The sequence below is a fragment of the Lampris incognitus genome, chromosome 9 (assembly GCF_029633865.1).
Source record: "Lampris incognitus isolate fLamInc1 chromosome 9, fLamInc1.hap2, whole genome shotgun sequence".
Classification (NCBI taxonomy): domain Eukaryota; kingdom Metazoa; phylum Chordata; class Actinopteri; order Lampriformes; family Lampridae; genus Lampris; species Lampris incognitus.
Window position 1 is genome coordinate 25,602,851 of NC_079219.1, and position 21,084 is coordinate 25,623,934.

The 21,084-nt window shown below is 44.5% G+C and overlaps 1 protein-coding gene across 1 annotated transcript in view; it reads left to right on the forward strand.

Annotated features, from left to right (window-relative positions):
- Positions 1 to 21,084, forward strand: part of LOC130118504 (regulator of G-protein signaling 22) — a 76,207-nt gene that overhangs the window by 25,084 nt on the left and 30,039 nt on the right. The window contains exons 12-14 of the mRNA XM_056286956.1: positions 12,808 to 13,002; positions 13,235 to 13,327; positions 13,558 to 13,739. Coding sequence (XP_056142931.1) covers positions 12,808 to 13,002; positions 13,235 to 13,327; positions 13,558 to 13,739 — 470 coding nt within the window. The remainder of the gene's footprint in view (positions 1 to 12,807; positions 13,003 to 13,234; positions 13,328 to 13,557; positions 13,740 to 21,084) is intronic.

Sequence of the window (21,084 nt, forward strand, 5' to 3'; positions counted from 1 at the left end):
GCTCTTCTGTTTCCAGCTCGCCTGCAGATTATGCTGCGAAGCGGAGCTAAGAAGAGGTCCTCCTTGGCCGAGGAGGCCGCGGCTTTTACTGCTAGCCACCAACAGGAGCTGGTGTCCAACTAGCCTAACCACTAAACTGGGCTGGGCTTAACACCAGCCATCATAGTACACTTCGTACATTGTTGTTGTTTTTTTCTTTCGGCGATCGACCCTCATCGTAGCTACGGATAGCTTGGGAATTTAGCAGCTAACAAATGGCAGCGGCTTCGCTGGCCATACTCGACAAATATAGACGGTGACAAACTTTGCATTTTTATTTGTGATGTGCCATAGTATTAACAATTTCACGGATGGTGTTCCCCAACGTTTTATGATGCCTTTTGCCTTTTTATGTTATATGGTCACGCCATGTTCGTTACTGTTTCTAATTGAACTAGTTTCATATTGTTAGAGCCTCTTGGTAGGTTTACATTATTGGTGGTGTTGTGCAATGTTTTGTCTTGCGGTTTGTCATGGGTAAGATCGGGTTGTGCCCTCAGAGCTCTATTGGTGCTACATTTTATATGTTAAGTGTGTGTATATGTGTATGCATGTGTATGTGTGTGTATGTATGTGTATATGTGTGTATATGTATATGTGTATGTGTGTGTATGTATGTATTTAGATATGCATATGTATGCATGCATATATGTATATATACATCGTTTTTGTTTATTTTATTTTTCCTTTTTTATCTATGATGTTTGTTCTTATTTTACTTTTATTTAACTAGTTTTCCATTTTGTCTCGTCCTGCTGTGTTCTGTCTAATAGAACTATATTTGTAGTACTGATCAAGCCTCCTGGTACCTTTACACCACTGGTAATGTTTTCCAATGATTTCTTTTACCACGGGTAAGCCCAAGTTGTGTTTCCAAGGCACTTTGTTATTCTTTTAAATTATTACAATGTTATTGTCATGGAATTTGCGAATTTATTGTTCATATATATATAACAACTGTTCACAACTGTTTACACTTGTTAATATAGGGTTTTTAGTAAAGGGATGGGGGTGCTGAGACCTCTTGAGAAGGAAGGATGATAAAGAAAGGGAAGTTTGTGTCAATTCGTTTGGCAGAGAAGGTTTGTATTATGGGAAGCAAAGGGACAGGGAGGTGGAAGGGAGCAGAACAGGGGAGGGTTAAATCTCTCAGGACTACAAGTCTGGGTTGGGTTGGGAGGGATAGAACGGGGAAGGAGAGCCAGGTGGGTGGGAAGACCCATTTGTTTGTCTACTCTTTAAATGGGAGTTCTTTTTCATCGAACTCATGTACATTATATTGTGTTGTTTCCATGTGTTGTACTTCCTCTATTCATTGTTGCTTGCATTCTAGGACCGACCTGACATTCCTAAAGTTATATACAATGTCATGGCTAGTGTGGCTGGCATAGGGACTGGTGGCGGACAGGCAGTGAGGATCATCTCGCTAAACACTGGTGGGTTGAATGCACCTGTGAAACGTGCAGATTTTTGCACATATCAAAAGTGTAAACGTGGACATAATGTTTATTCAGGAGACACATTTATGTAACTCTGACCAGCATAAACTAAGTAGGCCTTGGATTGGACAGGTACTCCATCCCAAATTAAATCTGAAAACAAGAGGTACAGCCATACTAATTAGAAAAAATATACATTTTACTCCTAACACCGTCATTACTGACATAAATGGCCGCTGTGTCATTGCCTCTGGTATGCTTTATCAGAAACCAATCATTTTAGCATACGTTTATGCCCCCAACTGGGATGACAATAGCTTTATGAAATTACTGCTGTCCTCTATCCCAAATTTAAATTCACACTTATTGATACTGAGAGGAGACATGAATTGTGTTATAAACCCAACACTCGACAGATCCAGCCCAAGACATAATTGCATCCTCAAAAATGTCTCAGACTCTCTCCGCTTTTATGGACCAATATGGTTATGTCAACCCATGGAGATTTCTAAACCCCTCTACGAGAAAATATTCGTTTTTTTTCCCCATGCACATCGTTCATTCTCTCATATAGATTATTTCATCGCGAATAAAACACTCATCCCATCTATTGTATCCACCCAATATTCACCAATAACTGTATCAGACCATTCTACTGTGATTCTAGACCTTCATAGATTTTGCCCTTTTGCCCTTCTTTTGTTAGCTGATAAAAACTTTTGCAATTACATCTCTGAGTCAATTACATTCTTTTGTGAGACAAATAAAAATGAAGAGACTCCCGCGAAAGCCTTTATTAGGGGCAAAATTATTTCACATACATCTCATGACAATAAACTTCATAGAGCACGCCAAAAAGAACTAGAAGAGTCTATTGCCAACACAGACAACCAGCTCACAACTAACCAATCACCCAGTCCATATAAATAAAGGATGGGACTCAAAATGGAGCTCGATCTTCTCATAACAAAGAGAGTCAGAAAGTCATTTACTGCACTCTCGGGGGACATGTATGAACATGGAGACAAGTCTGGTCGCTTATTGGCCCACCAACTGAAGGCCAAGATGGCATCAAATCAAATCACCCAGATTAGAGATGATTCAGGCTCCCTTACTTCTGACTCGGATGAGATTAATAATATCTTTAAAACATTCTACTCCCAACTTTACACATCAGAATCTACCAAGGATGAAGCTCAACTGCTTAACTTTTTTTTTTAGAATTTGGACATGCCCAAGATTTCTACCAGCGATCGCCAAATGCTTGATGTCCCCTTAACACTTTCTGAAATCAAAGAAGCAATTAAGTTAATGCATAGTGGCAAGTCCTCAGGCCCTGATGGGTATCCAGTAGAATTATATAAAAAATTTTCAGATCAGTTAGCCCCATTATTACTTGAAATGTTTAATCAGTCTCACCACCAGGGCTCACTGCTGCCTAACCTTATGCAGGCCTCTATCTCTGATTTTTAAGAAAGGCAAGGATCCATTGAACTGTGCGTCATATCCTCCAATCTCACTTTTATCTGTGGATGTGAAAATACTAGCTAAAGTCTTTGCTCGGCGATTAGAATATGTTATGCCTTCAATCATTTCGGAAGATCAGACGAGATTCATAAAGGGGAGGCACTCTTTCACGAACATATGAAGACTTCTCAGCATTATTCGCACTCCACCTTCTACTGAACCAGAGGTGATCATATCTGTTGACACTGAGAAAGCCTTTGACAGGGTGGAGTGGGCCTATTTGTTTGCTACGATACAACAATTCGGCTTTAGTGAAGGCCTTGTTTCATGGATTCAATTACTTTTACTCTTCCCCTCACGCATCGGTGCGCCAGGGATGTCCATTGTCACCGCTCTTGTTCGCGATTGCTATCAAGCCACTGTCGATTGCTCTAAGGCAGGGATAGGCAACATGGTCCAGAAAGGTCCGATGTGGGTGCAAGTTTTTGTTCCAACCAAGGAGTTACACACGTGAGTCTACAAATCAAGGTCCTTAGCAAAGACTATTGGTTGACTAATAGAATCAGGTGTGTAACTGCTTGGTTGGAACTAGACTATTGGTTGATCTATAGAATCAGGTGTGTAACTGCTTGGTTGGAACAAAGACCTGCACCCACACCTGACCTTTCCTAAAGGCAGAGAGTGGGCTTAAGGGTATCTGGAGGTGGGGTACAGAACATAGAGTCTCCCTATATGCTGATGACCTGCTTTTATATGTGCTTGACCCCTTGTCTAGTATCCCTCATCTTCTTTCAGTCTTGGAATCTTTTGGTGTGCTCTCGGGTTATAAATTAAATATCCAAAAAAGCATATGTTGCAGATTTACCAATGTCGCCAATACCTTTGAAACTATCTAACCCAGGATTTAAATATTTGGGCATCGTTATTACTAGATCCATTCGTTCACTACGGGAACAAAACCTTACGGCACTAACAGCAACAGTCAAATCTGACCTACAGAGGTGGAGTCATCTACTACTTTCTTTAGCGGGAAGGGTACAGATTATCAAAATGAAAATGTTACCTAGGTACTTATATGTTTTCCAATGTCTCCCTATCTTTTTGCCTAGATCGTTTTTCAACTCTCTTGATGGCATTATGTCCTCGTTTATCTGGGCTGGTAAGTATGCGAGAATTGGTAGAACCTTGCTACAGAGAGACAGGTTGTTGGGTGGGCTTGGCTTACCCAACTTCTTCGGCCACCAATGCACACAAGGTCATCCTCTGGTTTTTTTCACCTCAGGGTAGCTGGTATCAGACTGAGGCTCCTCATCTCGTGCTCCTCATCTTCACCCCAGGCCTTGGAATGCAGCACCCTGCCCCTCTCCCCCTCACAGTACACATCTAACCCCATTGTTATCGGCACTCTGAGAATCTGGGCACAGATTAGGCGTCGCTTTGGGTGGCTCACTCTCCCCCAGGTGACCCCTATTTGCAATAATCATTTATTTTTGCCAGCTGCAATTGACCCTAGATTTATCTCTCTAAAGAGGAAATGCACCCACTGCTTGGAAAACTTGTATATAGACAGCCTGTTTGCCAGCTTTGATCTATTCGTGCAGCTTTCGATTTAGGCAGCCCTGATTTTTTTAGATATTTTCAGCTACAGGATTTTGCTAGAACCCACTCCCCCCAGATCCCACCCCCCAATGGTGTAGATGTTATACTTAGAGCCTGATCCTTACACAAGGGCCATGTCTCCTACTTGTATGACCTCTTATCCCCAGCGGATGAGTCTATTATTAATAAGATCAGAACCGATTGGGAGAATGAATCGCAGATTACCCTCTCTGATAATTCCTGGGAAGAAGCCTTAAGAGTTGTCAACTCATCCTCCAGCTGTGCTAGTCTCAGCCTTATAAAGTTCAAGGTACTTAAGACTCCATTATAGCAAGGCTAAACTTTCCAGATTTTACCCAGATAGCCTAGATGATAGATGTAATAGATGCATACAAGCCCCCCGTGATTTGACGCACATGTTCTGGTCGTGCCCCAAATTCAGTTGATTCTGGCAATCATTTTTTGATGCGCTCTCATAAATTTTAAAAATCGAAATCCCTCCCTCACCTCATGTAGCTATTTTTGGTAGACCTCTGGACGAAATCACTACAACAACCATCCAAACGTTATCATGTTTACCTCCTTGATCACCCGTTGGAAAATTCTCCTTTTATGGAAGTCCAGCCTGCCACCTTCATTTAAACCCTGGCTGCTCAATATTCTGTCTCTCCTAAAACTGGAGAAAATTAAATTTACAATGAGAGGTTCCTCTGATAGATTTTACTCTCACTGGAGACCATTGATCAACTATGTTGACCAGCTTACCCCTGGCAGGGTGTCACAGTAAGGGTATGCCTTGTGCCTGTTTGCATCGGGCGCGGGTTTCGCTGTCTGTCTGCCACATGCCCCCCCCCCCCCCCCATATAAGATCCCTGTATATGAAGGGGTAGACGAAGGCTCTGCGTGTTCAGTAGAGTGCATGTTGTGTCTTCCTGAGCTTTGGATCTTCAGTAGTCCAGCATAACGGCCTGAATGTCAGCAACTACCAACTCTTCTTTTCTAGTGTTTATTTATCTTTCTGTATTATTATGGTTTTTACTTTTTGTTTGCTTGTGTCGCTGTGTATGTGAGTGCTCGATTTGACTTCATGCTTCACGTACTGTTTCAATCCCATCAAGGAGGACTGTGGGGCGGGAATCATAGTTGGCTCATAGGGGCCCTGGTTTGAGGGAAAGCAGGTTTGAAATTGTAAAAAAAGAAAATACCTGTTCTTTTGTGGTTGTGCTGTTGTGCTACATCCTTGTCCTAATAAAATATTGTAATATATATATATATAAAAAAAGTTATTCTGTTTCCCATCTTACCTGGAAGACATGGTTCTCAAGGTCAAGTTTTATGTATTTATTTATGTTTGCCGTTCATGTTTCTCCTTGTTGCGTGTCATTGCGGAAGAGGCCCATCAAGACCAAGATGAGACCATGCAAGCAGTTGCTTGGCTACAGGCCTCTTGTGTTTTGAGGGAGCGCCCTCTATCAGTGGACAGTACAATTACAACTGGGATCAGGTTCAAATGTGGTTAAATGGCCCGCTTGCTTCTAATGCCTGTGAAACCAACAATTTATTTATATTTGGAAATTGACCCGTGGGCCGTACTGAGTGAGGAAGAGGGCTGAATGCAGCCCGCGGGCCGCCAGTTACCCATGTCTGACACACAGAATTCAAACGGATATTCCAAGACAGATTACAGTACACCCATGTATTTGTAAAAATGAAACTGGATAATACAAGGATTATGGATCAGTAGTGGAGAATGATCCCCCAGATGTCCTAGATCAAAAATATTTTTTTTCTGTTTTCTTAGTGTTTATAATGAGATGATGGTCATCACACCATTGTACAAACTTTTCAACCTCTAAACTAAAGCCAGAAATGCCAGTGTCTATCCATAAGTCCCAAGATGGCAGTGTCCTCAGAAAACTTGACAACAAAAGTGCTGGGATGACTGCTTGTACAAACATTTGTATATAATGTAAACAGAATGGGAGAACTCACACATCCTTGAGGAATGCCTGTGTTAATGACTTGACACTTGTGAGATTTTCAACAGAATCTTTCTACGGTGAAAGGAGCAAAGACTTGAGGCAGCTGCTGGCCAAATGCAGCTACAGTGGATGGACCAATGTGGCGAGTGGCAATTATATCCGAATTTAACAGGACAGGCCAATGAGGCTTCAAATTCAATGAGAAAATTATCTAACACAGCAGATGTGGTTGACAAGACAGTCAGATCAGAAACAGCTATCCCTTTAGATAAAACCAAATCAAGAGTGTTACCACTGCAATGAGTCGACTCTTGACAAAACTGAGCAAACTCAAAAGTACCAACAAGCACCAGAAAGGGTTTACTTAGAGGATCACCAGCCTTATTCAGATGAATACTGAAATTGTCAAGAATTAGAATCGCATTAGAAGAAGACCTGAGGTAAAGTCTCCAAATTCTTAAAAAAATAGCGAGTAAGGGCCAGGAGGCCGATAGAGTATCACAATGTGGACTGAGCAGAATCTGTTTGTTGCTGAGGGACATTGACTTAGATTAAGAGCCTCAAAATATTTGAATTTATTTTCAAGTTTAGAAGATAAATTGAAAATAGACTTAAATATTAAGGTGACACCCCCACCTTGTTTATTTGCCTGAGCTACATGAACATAAGTATACTCAGGTGGGGAAGCTTCATTTCAGAATCAGAATCATGTAACTGGCCGTGTAGGTTTGCACATACATGGAATTTGACTCTGGTTTCATGGCTTCCTCAGTGTACTTAACATAGAATAAAAACACTACAACACAACAATCTTCGACTTATACACTAGGATTGACAATATACAGGTGAAATAAAAGGTGATAAAGTGCAATGGTGCAGAGAATATATCAGAGATGCTGAAATAAATGTTCGCAGGTTACTTACATACATGCTTGAGGTAGATGGACATGATAGAGTGTACCAGTATACACACAATGTACAGTACAGTATATACAAAATGGTTGGATTAATTTGACAGTGTTAAACATTTATTTGAATGACAACCCGCAGAAAGAAACTGTTTTTATATCTGGTTGTTTTGGGGTACAGTGCTCTGTAGAACCTACCAGAGGGGAGGAGTTGGAACAGGTTGTGACCAGGGTTTGATGGGTCTGTAGTGATACTGCCTACCCGTTTCCTGACTCTGGAGGTGTATAAGTCCTGAATGGAGGGCAGGTTGGCACTAATGATTTTCTCTGCAGACTTAACTGTCCATTGTAGTCTGTCCCTGTCCTGTTTGGTGGCTGATCCAAACCAGACAGTGATGTATGTGCAGAGGCCAGACTGGATTCTTACAGTGTAGAACTGAATCAGTAGTTCCTGAGGCAGGTTAAACTTCTTGAGCTGGTGGAGAAATTACATCTGCTGCTGGGCCTTTTTGGTGTTTGTGTCTATGTTGGATGTCCACCTTCGGTCCTGGGAGATTGTGGAACTCAGAAATCTGTAGGTTTTCACCGCAGACACGGTGATGTTGAAGATGGTGAGGGTGGAGTGTTGGAGGGCTCCTCCTGAAATCCACTGTCATTTTGTGTCTATGTTGGATGTCCACCTTAGGTCCTGGGAGATTGTGGAACCTAGAAATCTGTAGGTTTTCACCGCAGACACCGTATTGTTTAGTATGGTGGGGGGGGGGAGTGTTGGAGGGCTCCTCCTGAAGTCCACTGTCATCTCTACTGTTTTGAGCATGTTCAGCTCCAGATTATTATGGCCGCATCACAGAGCCAGCTGATCAACCTCCCGTCTATATGCGGACTCGTCACCATCCTGGATAAGGCCAGTGATGTATGGGTTGTCAAAAAACTTTAACAGACGGGTCATCAGAGGTGCAGTCATTTGTGTAGAGGGAGAAGAGTAGAGGGGAGAGCACACATTTCTGGGGGGTGCAAGTACTGATTGTCCGGATGCTGGATGTGATTTTTTTCCCCCAGCCTCACCAGTTGTCTCCTGTGTGTCAGGAAGTTTTTAATCCACCCAGCAGATGGGGGCTGGGACAGTGAGTGGGATGAGTTTGGAGTGGAGAATATCTGGGACGATGGTGTTGAATGCTGAGCTGAAGTCCACAAACAGGACCCTTGCCTATGTCCCTGGGGAGGCAAGGTGTTGGAAGATGTTGTGAAATCCATGTTGATGGCATCCTCCACTGACCTGTTTGCTCAGTAGGCAGACTGTAGGGGGTTGAGCAGGGACCTGTGATTTCCTTCAAATGGGCCAACACCAGTTTCTCGAAGGATTTCATGACCACAGACGTCAGGGCAATGAGCCTGTAGTCCTTTAATCCTGTGATACGGGTTTTTTAGGGGACCGGAATGATAGTGGCGCTCTTGAAGCAGGAGGGCACTTCACACAGCTCCAGTGATCTGTTGAAGATCACTGTGAAAATGCGGGCCAGCTGGTCAGCACAGACTTTCAGACAGGAGGGTGACACGCCATCTGGGTCCGGTGCCTTCCTGGTCCTCTCTCTCTGCAAGAGCTGGCGCACATCCTCAACACAGATCCTGAGAGCAAGTAGGGGTTCAGTGGGGAGGGGAGAGTGGCTGGCAGGGAGTGCAGTTTGTTGTGTGTTGTGGCCGGAGAGGGTTAGGGGTGTGAAAGTTTGCTATTCAAACCTGCAGTAAAATCAATTTAGATCGTCATTCAGTTAATGGTTCCCTGCAGTGTGGGGGATGGTGTCTTGTAGTTGATAATGTCTTTCAAACCTCTCCAGACTGATGCTGGGACATTGGCAGAAAACCTGTTTTTCAACTTTTCAGAGTAGCACCTTTTTGCCACTATGTTCTCCTTTGTGAGCGCTTTCTGGCTTTGTTGTACTGGATCCTATCTCGACTACTATAGGCTTCCTCTTTGGCCTGATGAAGCTGCCCGAGTTTTGCTGTAAACCAGGGCTTATTGTTGTTGAAAGTACACAAAGTTTTGGTGGACACACACATGTCCTCACAAAAGCTGATGTAAGTTGTCACAGTTCAGTACGTTCGTCCAGGTCTGTAGATGCAGCCTCAAAAACACTCCAGTCAGTGCAGTCAAGGCAGGCCTGGATCTCCAGTTTTGACTCATTGGTCCATTTCCTCACAGTTTTAACCACAGGCCTTGCAGATTTTAGTTCCTGTCTGTAGGCTGGGATAAGATGAATCAGACAGTGATCAGAGAGGCCCAGGGTGTGCTGTCTGTATTTTGGCAGTTCGTGGCTGAGATTTGCTGTTAAAATCCCCAAGGATAATGAGTAGGGAGTCTGGATATTTGCGCTCCATGTTTGTAATTTGATCAGCCAGTTTTTTTAGTGCCTCTTTAACACAGGCCTCGGGTGGGATATAGACACCGACCAGAATAAATGATGAAAATTCCCGCGGTGAATAGAATGATTTACAGTCAATGAAAAGGGTCTCTAAGTGAGGGCTGCATGATTTCTTCAGCACTGTGACATCCGTACACCAACCTTCGTTTATGTAGAAGCATATGCTGCCACCCCATTTTCCCCCGATAGCTCCGTTTCGCGGTCCAACCGGAGGAGTTGGAAGTGCGGCAGATAAAGTGTACTGTCCATTATATGCTCACTAAGCCAGGTTTCAGTGAGACACAAGGCCGCAGATCTGGAAAAGTCCGAGTTTTTTTTTTCATTAATGAGTAGGCGTTCATCCATATTGTTGGCCAGAGAGCGGAAATTCGCCAGGCGGATTGACAGAAGCGCGGTTCTAAATCCCCTCTGTTGCAGGTTAACAAGCGCTCCGGCTCGTTTACCCCTCTGGCATCTTCTGCGTAGTCCGCACAGGGCTGTACCAAACACCAATCAAGTCCTCAGCAAGACTTTCGTTAAATGGGGATTTAAGCGGAAGAAAACATTTGGTTTCAGCCATATTTCATGTAACCCAGTCATATCAATCATATCATCCCAATCATATCATCCCTCCATGATGCCAGCAGCCTAAGATTATCCTGTATGTTGGAGACTCTGGCCCTGTATAAATGGTGAACCAAGGCTGGCGAAGCTAATCTGATGTCGCAGGTAATGGCGTCTCCTATGAGCAGCATGTATTACTTTATGCTGTCAATAGGAGCAAGAGAGGCATGCTTGCCGGTAGGACTACCAACGGGGCTGGTGAGGGGGTGAAAACCAGTTTGCTGTCAGGAGAGATGACTCAGACCAAGGCCACACGAGCAGTGACTTGCTCTTTCTTGCAAGCCTTCCCATGCCGGTAAACAGAGACAAACCCCGCTGCATCTGCCGACGAGGCTGAGCTAGTGCTAACAATAGCAGGTCTACTGTCAGGCCTGGGACCACCTAGAGTGCCCGTCAGGTCTAACGTAATCCTAGCTGAAAGAAGCAGCTGTAACTCATGGACACGTCTCTCTAGTAGAGACAACCTATCTGTAACTCCGGAACAGTCACCAAACACCATTGTTTTAATGAGGCTGTGTTGACTGCAAATGCAATAAAGCTAACTGCTGTAAACTACATAAGACTCACTGGCCGGTTGGCTGGGGGGTCGGCCCCTTTAGCCGAGCGGTCAGCGATGTCACCTTGTGGTGCAGTGCACCTCAGATCGAATCCTGCAGCGGGCATTGATTGAGCTATGTTAGATTGGTGGCAGCGGTGGCATGCAGAAATGTCCGGAAGCGTGCAGATCCTCATAAGTCTCTTTGGAGCATGGAATGACACAGCGTGAGGGTGCGCTTCCAGGAGAAGGTGACTACTGTAAACTACATAAGACTCACTGGCCAGTCGGCTGGGGGGGTCGGCCCCCTTAGCCGAGTGGTCAGTGATGTCACCTTGTGGTGCAGTGTACCTCGGATCGAATCCTGCAGCGGGCACTGATTGAGCTACGTTACACTGCTAAGCTCGAAGCTAGTAAACAGACTAGGAACGAAAGGCTGCCCACTAACACAAGATTTGTTTGAGACAAAAAACAGTGAATCTAGTTATCAGTCAACTAAGCACAGCAAATAGTGTAATCAGTAGGACAAATGAAGAGGTTAGTTAGAGCAGAATATAGAGAAGAAAGTGTAAGAGAATAAACAACAGTTCTCAATCTCACATAAACCTAATCTCAAGAAGCCAGAAGCCGGAAGTCTGTCAGAAGTCAGAAGGGATTTACTGTAATTTCAGCCAGAAGGGATTTACTGCATATCCACAGAGATGGGAGTTGCTCCATTTATCTGAAGATGTTTCATAAACAAGGAGGGTCCCATACGGTCATATTACTACTCTCTGGCCAAGGGGTTATTTGTGTGTATTGTGTGTGCACACAAGTGTGCGTCATTGAGAGACAGGAGGTAGAGATGAAGTGAATAAGTGAGTAAGACAGAGAGTATGTATGTGCATGTGACTAAGAAAGGCCACTGAGATCCACTCCCTTGTTTTTCTGAGAGAAAGGTCCTGCTCTGGGGCTTAGCTCAAGAATAATCCTTCTTTCTCATTCACTCACTATATTTTAGCCATGTGAGGAATTGTGTGCCCCCTTGACAAGATGTGATGCTTTAACCCCCCCCCAACACACACACAGTCTGATACATCTAATACACTACCACAACACCTGTCCAAAAGGCCCCTTACTTTTGGGGTCCTTTTCCTCCCATCAGTGACACCCCTGACCATGTGCATCACTAGTCTCAAATTCTTTTGTTTCACTACTTCGCGTGCACGTGCGCTCATGCACACACACGTACACGCACACACACACACACACACACACACACACACACACACACACACACACACACACACACACACACACACACCTGCTCTGACTGCCTCTCTGGCTGGCTAGTGAACATCTAGGTCGTTACCCTTTCTATCCTGCACTAAGTTGAGTACTTAAAATGCCCATAAAAACAAATGAGTCAGACCCCCAGTAACGCGCCAGCCCCATGACCCAGAACCACCCTGTCTGGTTAGAACCGGACGAAGGAGAAAAACAGGGCTGTCCAGACTACCTCACTGTGAGATTTATTTTCCTTCATTTTCAAACATTGTTCAACCAGGGTAATCACATTTAGATGAGCATCTGTTTTTTCCAGCGTGCCACGGCCAAGAGGGTAAATAGTGACGTTGATGTTGTGCGATGGATGCAGTGATGACAGATAGTTAATTGAGGATGGATTGGATGGTGATGCTGTGCATGAGAACACTGAGCTAGGCTGCTGCTGATGATTGTTATGAGAAATGTTAAAAGTGTGATGGAAGTTTTAAATAATTATCCTCCTCTTCTTTTCTTTTCTCTTCTCCTCTTCTTTTCTTTCCTCTCCCATAGCTGCTTTACTCCACTTATCTGTGTTGTTCAGCCAGACGGAGAATCGGTGTACATGAGGAGACGAGGCGGGAGGTGTACAACCGACTGATACCTGCCTTTGAGGAGCTGTTTGATGAGGCAGAGGCGTACACCCTGAGCCTCCTCCTGGAGCCCTGGGCGCTGCTGATGGCGAGAGATAAAGAGATCTATCGGAGGGTAGCGCACTTTAAAGACACAGAGGAAAAAAAATGGGGGGGGGGGCAGAATATTTGATGAAACTAGTCCTACTTGTTTTGCATCAGAGGATCCCCTCTCCCTTGTAGTATGTTTTGTAATATGTGTGAGTAATATAACTCTTTTTAAACAACTGTACATGGTTGTCTTAAGGTTAGTCAAGGGAATGCGTTTGATTTTGCCTCCCTGTCTGTGTGAATGCATCCTTCCCCAGGTTTGTGTGCAGGAGGAGGTGCGCTGGGTCGATAGTGAGGATTACAGGGAGCTGCAGAGCTGCTATGAGGAGGCAAAGCTCAGAAAAAAGCAGGTCCAGGTGATTAATTCAATATAATATAACCTGACATTGCTCCCAGCTCGACTCCCGCTCTGAAATTTCAACTCACCTTTACTCCTGCTCTTTCTGTTTGTATCACTATTTTGTAACATGCCTTATTATGCTTGGAAAGATATCTGAGCAAACCTTTTCTTCCTTCCTCTCCCTTGTTCCATCATTTCCTGTTTGTCCGTCTTATTAATTCTCTCTCTCTATCCATGCAGATGGAACAGTGCAAGCCCAATCCTCCTCGATTCCCTCCTTCTGCTCTCCCAGAAGAACCCCAAGAGCCCACCGCCTGGTCGAATGTCCCACAGTGTTTCCGTGGTTACCGTCTGGGCTCCTTGCTCCGCCACCGCCACGAGCTTCAGTACTTCCTGTCCTTCCTCCAGCACTATGATGCCAGGTGGGAACCTTGTTTGTAAAATGGACAGAATTATTGGCCATCTTCTTTTGTCTGGAGCATGGCACTGTGTAAAGACTCGTACTGTAAGACTGCATCATAACTTATTTTATCCTTTAAGGTACAATCGGTAAAATGTTGACTACCATATTAAAAAATTACTGTTGCAAAGAGTTGTCAGTCTATACTGACTGCAATACAATAGCTTTGCCTGGTGCTGAGATTTCTGGCTTTCAATACCTGCGCTCTGGCCCCGGAGCTTTATTTTGATGAACAAACCAGTTGGGGGTGCGCTGCCCTTTATAAAGCCAATGTCCTTACACAAAACTACAAGTCCCTACACATTTAAACCACGACACATTTCATCTTTCCAATACAGAGGGGCCAGCTTTGCAACACAACTCCAAAGAATCCAAAAAACTTCGTCATCTCACAAAGAAAATTACACAATAAAAACTGTAACACCCGTCCCATGTTGCTACATAAAAATCTGCTATGCGTAGCGGTACTGTGGGGGGGGGGGGGGGCTGGGTATGGTTTCAAACTAAATGGCGCTATTACCTGTAAGCTTTTAAACTATTTTAATGCTACTCTATTTTAAACTAAAATAACTGGTGGTGCCTCCAAATAAATTTAGGATATATAATATAGATACACTACCGTTCAAAAGTTTGGGATCACCCAAACAATTTCGTGTTTTCCATGAAAAGTCACACTTATTCACCACCATATGTTGTGAAATGAATAGAAAATAGAGTCAAGACATTGACAAGGTTAGAAATAATGATTTGTATTTGAAATAAGATTTTTTTTACATCAAACTTTAATTTCGTCAAAGAATCCTCCATTTGCAGCAATTACAGCATTGCAGACCTTTGGCATTCTAGCTGTTAATTTGTTGAGGTAATCTGGAGAAATTGCACCCCACGCTTCCAGAAGCAGCTCCCACAAGTTGGATTGGTTGGATGGGCACTTCTTTGAGCAGATTGAGTTTCTGGAGCATCACATTTGTGGGGTCAATTAAACGCTCAAAATGGCCAGAAAAAGAGAACTTTCATCTGAAACTCGACAGTCTATTCTTGTTCTTAGAAATGAAGGCTATTCCATGCGAGAAATTGCTAAGAAATTGAAGATTTCCTACACCGGTGTGTACTACTCCCTTCAGAGGACAGCACAAACAGGCTCTAACAGGTACTATTTAATGAAGATGCCAGTTGGGGACCTGTGAGGCGTCTGTTTCTCAAACTAGAGACTCTAATGTACTTATCTTCTTGCTCAGTTGTGCAACGCGGCCTCCCACTTCTTTTTCTACTCTGGTTAGAGCCTGTTTGTGCTGTCCTCTGAAGGGAGTAGTACACACCGGTGTAGGAAATCTTCAATTTCTTAGCAATTTCTCGCATGGAATAGCCTTCATTTCTAAGAACAAGAATAGACTGTCGAGTTTCAGATGAAAGTTCTCTTTTTCTGGCCATTTTGAGCGTTTAATTGACCCCACAAATGTGATGCTCCAGAAACTCAATCTGCTCAAAGAAGTGCCCATCCAACCAATCCAACTTGTGGGAGCTGCTTCTGGAAGCGTGGGGTGCAATTTCTCCAGATTACCTCAACAAATTAACAGCTAGAATGCCAAAGGTCTGCAATGCTGTAATTGCTGCAAATGGAGGATTCTTTGACGAAATTAAAGTTTGATGTAAAAAAAATCTTATTTCAAATACAAATCATTATTTCTAACCTTGTCAATGTCTTGACTCTATTTTCTATTCATTTCACAACATATGGTGGTGAATAAGTGTGACTTTTCATGGAAAACACGAAATTGTTTGGGTGATCCCAAACTTTTGAACGGTAGTGTACATCACTTAGATTTTGGTTTTGTCTCTTGTCCTAATTTTTTATCTATCTTTTTAACAGTTATTAAACATGAATTACCTATGAGCTATGACACAACAAGGTTTCTATATTAAATGTAATACCAAATTATGGTACGCTATTTATTTATATAAAACAGAATTTCTCAAAATCACATCATGAACAAAGACAAATAGGACTAAATCCCAAATATGAATAAACACAACATAATATGAAATAACATCAATCATAGGCCCACACACACACACACACACACACACACACACACACACACACACACTCACTCACTGTGCAACCTATGGTAAACCCACTTGTAAACCAAAACCCCGTTGCAAGCCTGAGTTGTGGCTTGGGAGTGTAGAGGCCTAGAAACTGTAGTGGCGGCTTCACTTGGTCACACAAGAAAAAGTAAAAAGCACGTGTTCAGTATTCACAGATCCAGGGAACATTTAGAGGGGGAAAGACGGGGGGAAACTGGGTGATGGACGCTCAGTACAGCGCAGAAAAAAACAGCAGCGAAGAAACAGCAGCGACAGTCAAATAGCACGCCAACAGAAAACAGTTCTCCAAAGTGGTCCAACGGAGCTGTCTCTCTTACAGTCACAGATCATCCGTCTCCTGAATCAAATAAATCAGCTAAGCAACAAGTCCATACACTATTTCGTGGCGAGCTAGTAATAGCTTGTCTTAACCAATTCTTCAAAGCTGAGCTAACTGCTATTACGCTCATGCTAATGAGTACTCGCATTAGCAACATAATGCAAAGCTAACGGCTATTATGCTAATGTAACGGGTATTTGCGATTAGCAACACTGCGTTTTTACACCATAACACGTAGTCACAGTATGAAAAGCAATACACAATCTCATATTTACCTCTTGCAGATAACAAAAATCCGAACCCTTTGGATAACTGTTCGTCATTTAGGAACACATTTTGCTGTCGAACAATCTGCACTGTTCACTTAACGGTGACTGTTCCGCCTGCGGTTTATTTTGATGTAATACCACTTTCAACCCCTGGGTGGCTGCATGCTATTGTTTTGATGTGATTTAGCGCCACCGGCACAAGAAGAAGAATGAAACAGGACGTGTAGTTACAGTAAAGAAAGTAGAAAAAGTTGTTGCATGTCTCAATCTTCGCTCATCATTCTGTTTAATGCCATCAGAAAGCAATGACTGTAAGTCTAAATAATAGTGTACATCTTTGGTAACGTTTGTAGGTGTATATTGTGTAGTTTGAATATTTTATAGGGTAGTTTTGTTAGCTTAGGAAAAACGGAATCTATAAGCTAAGCTGTATTGTGTGCTAGCTGTTCATTTGGATGTGTTAGCTACATTATTGAGTTGCATTGTGTTAGCAATACTGGATATTACTATGATAGTTTTGCGTTAGCTACAGATATTAGGTAAATAGCTATATGTTAGCTGCAGAAATAGATGTTTTAGCTAGTTAGCCATAGAGATTTTATACAGTCTTACTGTAATTCAGGTTACTTTTGATAGATAACGGTATATCTATATGCAGATATTTTACACCTATGAATATTTTTATATTTAGCGTAGGTGCTCAAAATTGTATTTTATTTTCTTCTCTACAGTTTCACTCGTCGTCGTCGTCGTCGTTTCACTATAGTTAATGGCAAGACGTCATTAAATTCCCCTGACTTCGAGTTTGGCTTGCTGTTCATCTTTGTTCCAACACTTCTAGGAAGTTTACAACATTGAGGAAGCAGTACAGTGACCATTCACTTTTCCGCCGTTCTCCAACGCACAAGACCTAACAGTTTACAACCAAGCCCCACCCCTCTACCTGCGAATGGAATTTGGGTTGGCTATCATTTCAGAACATGCCGATCAAAACAAAGGAAAACATAGACTGACATAATGCGGCTAATCAAGTTAAACTGTTAGACTGACTAGTACACGTGCTTGGTCCTGTACATATTGTAACGTGTGTGGTGGACACGTATTGGGGATAGAATTCACCCCAGGAACTAAGGGTTAAGTCAGGGTTGCCCTGGCAGGTTAACGCAGGGTTAAGTTATGGTTGTCCAGCCAGTTTTCTGATTATTCTTGCCGCCTCCGCTCAGTCGAGCTGTGGTTTTGTTGTCTCTGATTTACCGTTGATAAAAGAAAGTTGCCTACATGGCTAAAGTGTGAACCTACGGTCTTCTCCGTTCCTTCGGCTCTACACTGGTGACTGTTTCAGTAGGCTATCTTATAAAGAATGACACACACACGAGTTGCTCAGTGCAGCCAAGTATAATCAAAAGTGTTGTAACATGTTCCTGAGCGCGGGTCATGTGTATCTAGGGTAAACTAGTGGATAGCCGATGGCATCGATCTATCTAGACCCGTAACATCCTCCTTTTCCAAGTATAAACACATACACATGAAGTTAGTGCAAAATAAAATTACTTTCATATACGAACAACCAATAACAGTGCAACAGCAGTAAATCTCTTCATATCCCATACCAGTGTAATAACCACAGTAGCGTATGATAACATTTCTCCTCTTTTCCCCCTCTCTCCCACATAGCAACCATCAACATTATTCAGATTACATAGTGAGTTTCAGTGGAGGTTTAGACAGCCGTCCAACCCTTGTGTAAGTGTGTCCATCCGAACGCGGAGCACCAACAGGAGTAGATGGCGCCTTGGGCATGGACCTGATGGGGCTCGGCTCGAACACAGCCTGAGGGGTCTCAATGACAGTTTCTGTAGCTGGATCCCCGTCCGGTGTGTGTGCCGCAGCGGGTTCAACAGGATCGTGCACGGCTCGTGCAGCTGGCTCAGCCACTCTGAGATCAATCCTGTTACGACGGTACAGGGAGCCATCAATGTCCACAAGATAAGACCTCGGCGCAACCCTGCGGAGACAAGTTCCGACTCTCCAGCGGCCAGTGTTATCACCTGGCAGGGGCTTCATCCGTACGACTTCCCCAATTTCAAGTACTGGCAATTCACGGGCAGATCTGTCATAGAAGGATTTGGCGAGTTGCTTCCTGTGGCGCAGCTTTTCAGTGACGCCCACGACAATAGCTCGTTCCAGGAGCTTGCTTGCCGCCGGGATGGACGTCTTCAACCGGCGGGACATGAGGCGTTGTGCTGGGCTGCTGCCCATGTTTTCCGTAGGTGTATTCCTCCAGTGAAGCACGGCTTTCCAGGGGTCTTCACCATCATGCGCGGCCTTACGCAGAAGATTTTTTACAATCTTCACGGCCGACTCGGCCTTGCCATTCGCTGTCGGGTGTCTGGGAGAGGAGGTCACGTGCTCAAATTCCCACTCAGAAGCGAACCGTGTGAACTGAGCTGTGAACTGAGGGCCGTTGTCTGTAATAACCTTCTCTGGCTGACCATGTCGGGCGAACTGTGCCTTACATCGCTTGATGACTGTCTCTGCAGACATGTCGGGTAGAAGCTCAATCTCCCAAAAATCGGAATAGTGGTCGACTATTAGGAGATAGTCTTTCTGTCTGAAGCTGAATAGGTCCATGCTCAAGACCTGCCATGGCCTGGTTGGTACTTCGTGAGAGAGCATGGTCTCCTTTTGCTGATTGTGGGCGTACACATTGCAGGTCGAGCAGCTGCTTACAAAGTCCTTTATCTCTGACTGCATGTTGGGCCAGTACAATGTCTCTTGAGCGTGTCGGTAGCATGCATCACCCCCTATGTGACTTGAATGTATGCGCGTCAACATTTCTGGGCGGAGTGACTTTGGGATGATGACTTTTTGCCCCCGGAACAGAACTCCGTTCTGCACACTGATTTCATCCCTGAAGGGCTAGTACTCCCTAGAGATGAGGGGCGCTTCCTCCTTTACATCTGGCCAGCCCACGAGAACAGTGTTCTTCAGTGCCTGTAAGCATTCATCTCTGTCGGTGTGTCGTCTGATCTGTTCCAGCCGCTGGTTAGTCACATTCAGGTTCTCTGCCTGGTTCACGTGCTGTATGTCTTCCTGCTCTTGTTGCAGAGAGCAGATAGCGTGTCGCTGATATGCAGTCCCTCTGCCGGAGCATCCAGCCGTAGCTCTGCTGAGCGTGTCACTTATGAACATCTCTGGGCCTGGTTTGTAGATTACCCTCAGGTCGTAGTTCTGCAGAGTCATGAGCATGCTCTGGAGTCTCTTGGGCGCATTGAGAAGTGGCTTGCTGAAAATAGAGATCAGAGGCTTATGGTCCGTCTCTGCTGTGATTGGGTCGCGGCCATATATAGGTAATGGTGAAACCTCTGGCAGGCGAAGACGATACTGAGACACTCCTTCTCAATTTGTGCATAGTTTTTTTCGGTGGGGGTAAGAGCCCTCGAGGCAAATGCAATGGGCTGACCTTCCTGCATGAGACAACATCCGAGACCGCTCTGGCTGGCGTCGCTCTGGGTTGCGATTGGCTTAGTTACATCATAGTAGCGCAGGACGGGCATGGCTGTCGCCAGTGCCTTAAGCTCATGAACTGCCGCCTCGTGCTTAGGCAGCCAGTGCCAGGGTGTGTCCTTGTCCAACAGGCGTCGCAACGGCTTGCAGACAGTAGATAGATGAGGCATGAACTTGGCTAAATAGTTAGCGAAGCCAATGAGACGCTGCACGCCCTTGGCATCTGTTGGGTTCGGCATGTCAATAATGGCTCTCACCTTCTCTGGATCGGGCTTCAGTCCAGCAGATGAGAGAATGTGGCCATGAAACTGCACCTCAGCCACCTTGAACTGCAACTTCTTCAGGCCGAGGCGAAGCTTGACCTCGCGGCAGTGCTCCATCAACGCCGCAAGCTTGACGTCGTGGTCGTCCCCAGCCTCCTTGTCTGTGTCCCCGCAGCCGACGACCAGGATATCGTCTGCAATGGGCTCAACGCCCTTCAGACCGGCGAGGAGCCCGTGCTGCTTGCGCTGATATACCTCGGGCGCCACCGATACTCCAAATGGTAACTTGAGCCACCGCTTCCTCCCCCAGGGGGTCCAGAAGGTGGTCATGAGGCTACTCTCATAGTCCAGTTTGCATTGCAGGAATGCATCCCGAGCGTCCACTAACGTGAAGACTCTGGCCTTGGGCAATTTATACAAAATGTCCTCCAAGGTAGGCATGATGTAGTGAGAGCGCTTTAGGGCTTTGTTCAATGGTTTAGGGTCAATGCATATTCTCAGCTTCTCCGGTTTTTTAACAATCACCATGTTGCTGATCCAATCTGTAGGATCTGTGACAGGCGCAAGGTGGCCGTCAGCCTCGTACTTGTCCAGCTGGGCTTTGACTGCTGCTTTCATTGCGATTGGGACATTGCGAGGGGCACTCTGTACTGCAGCAACACTAGGATCAAGGTCAAAATGGACCTCCCCAGGCACGGATTCCACAGGGGAGTTGAACACGTCACTGTATCTGTTGATAAGCTGTTCTTTAGTTAGGGCTCCTGGTTGTGTGTGTTCCATTTTGAGCACATCCTCTGGAATTGTGAAATGCATGAGCCCTAAGCGTTCACAGGTGGAGCC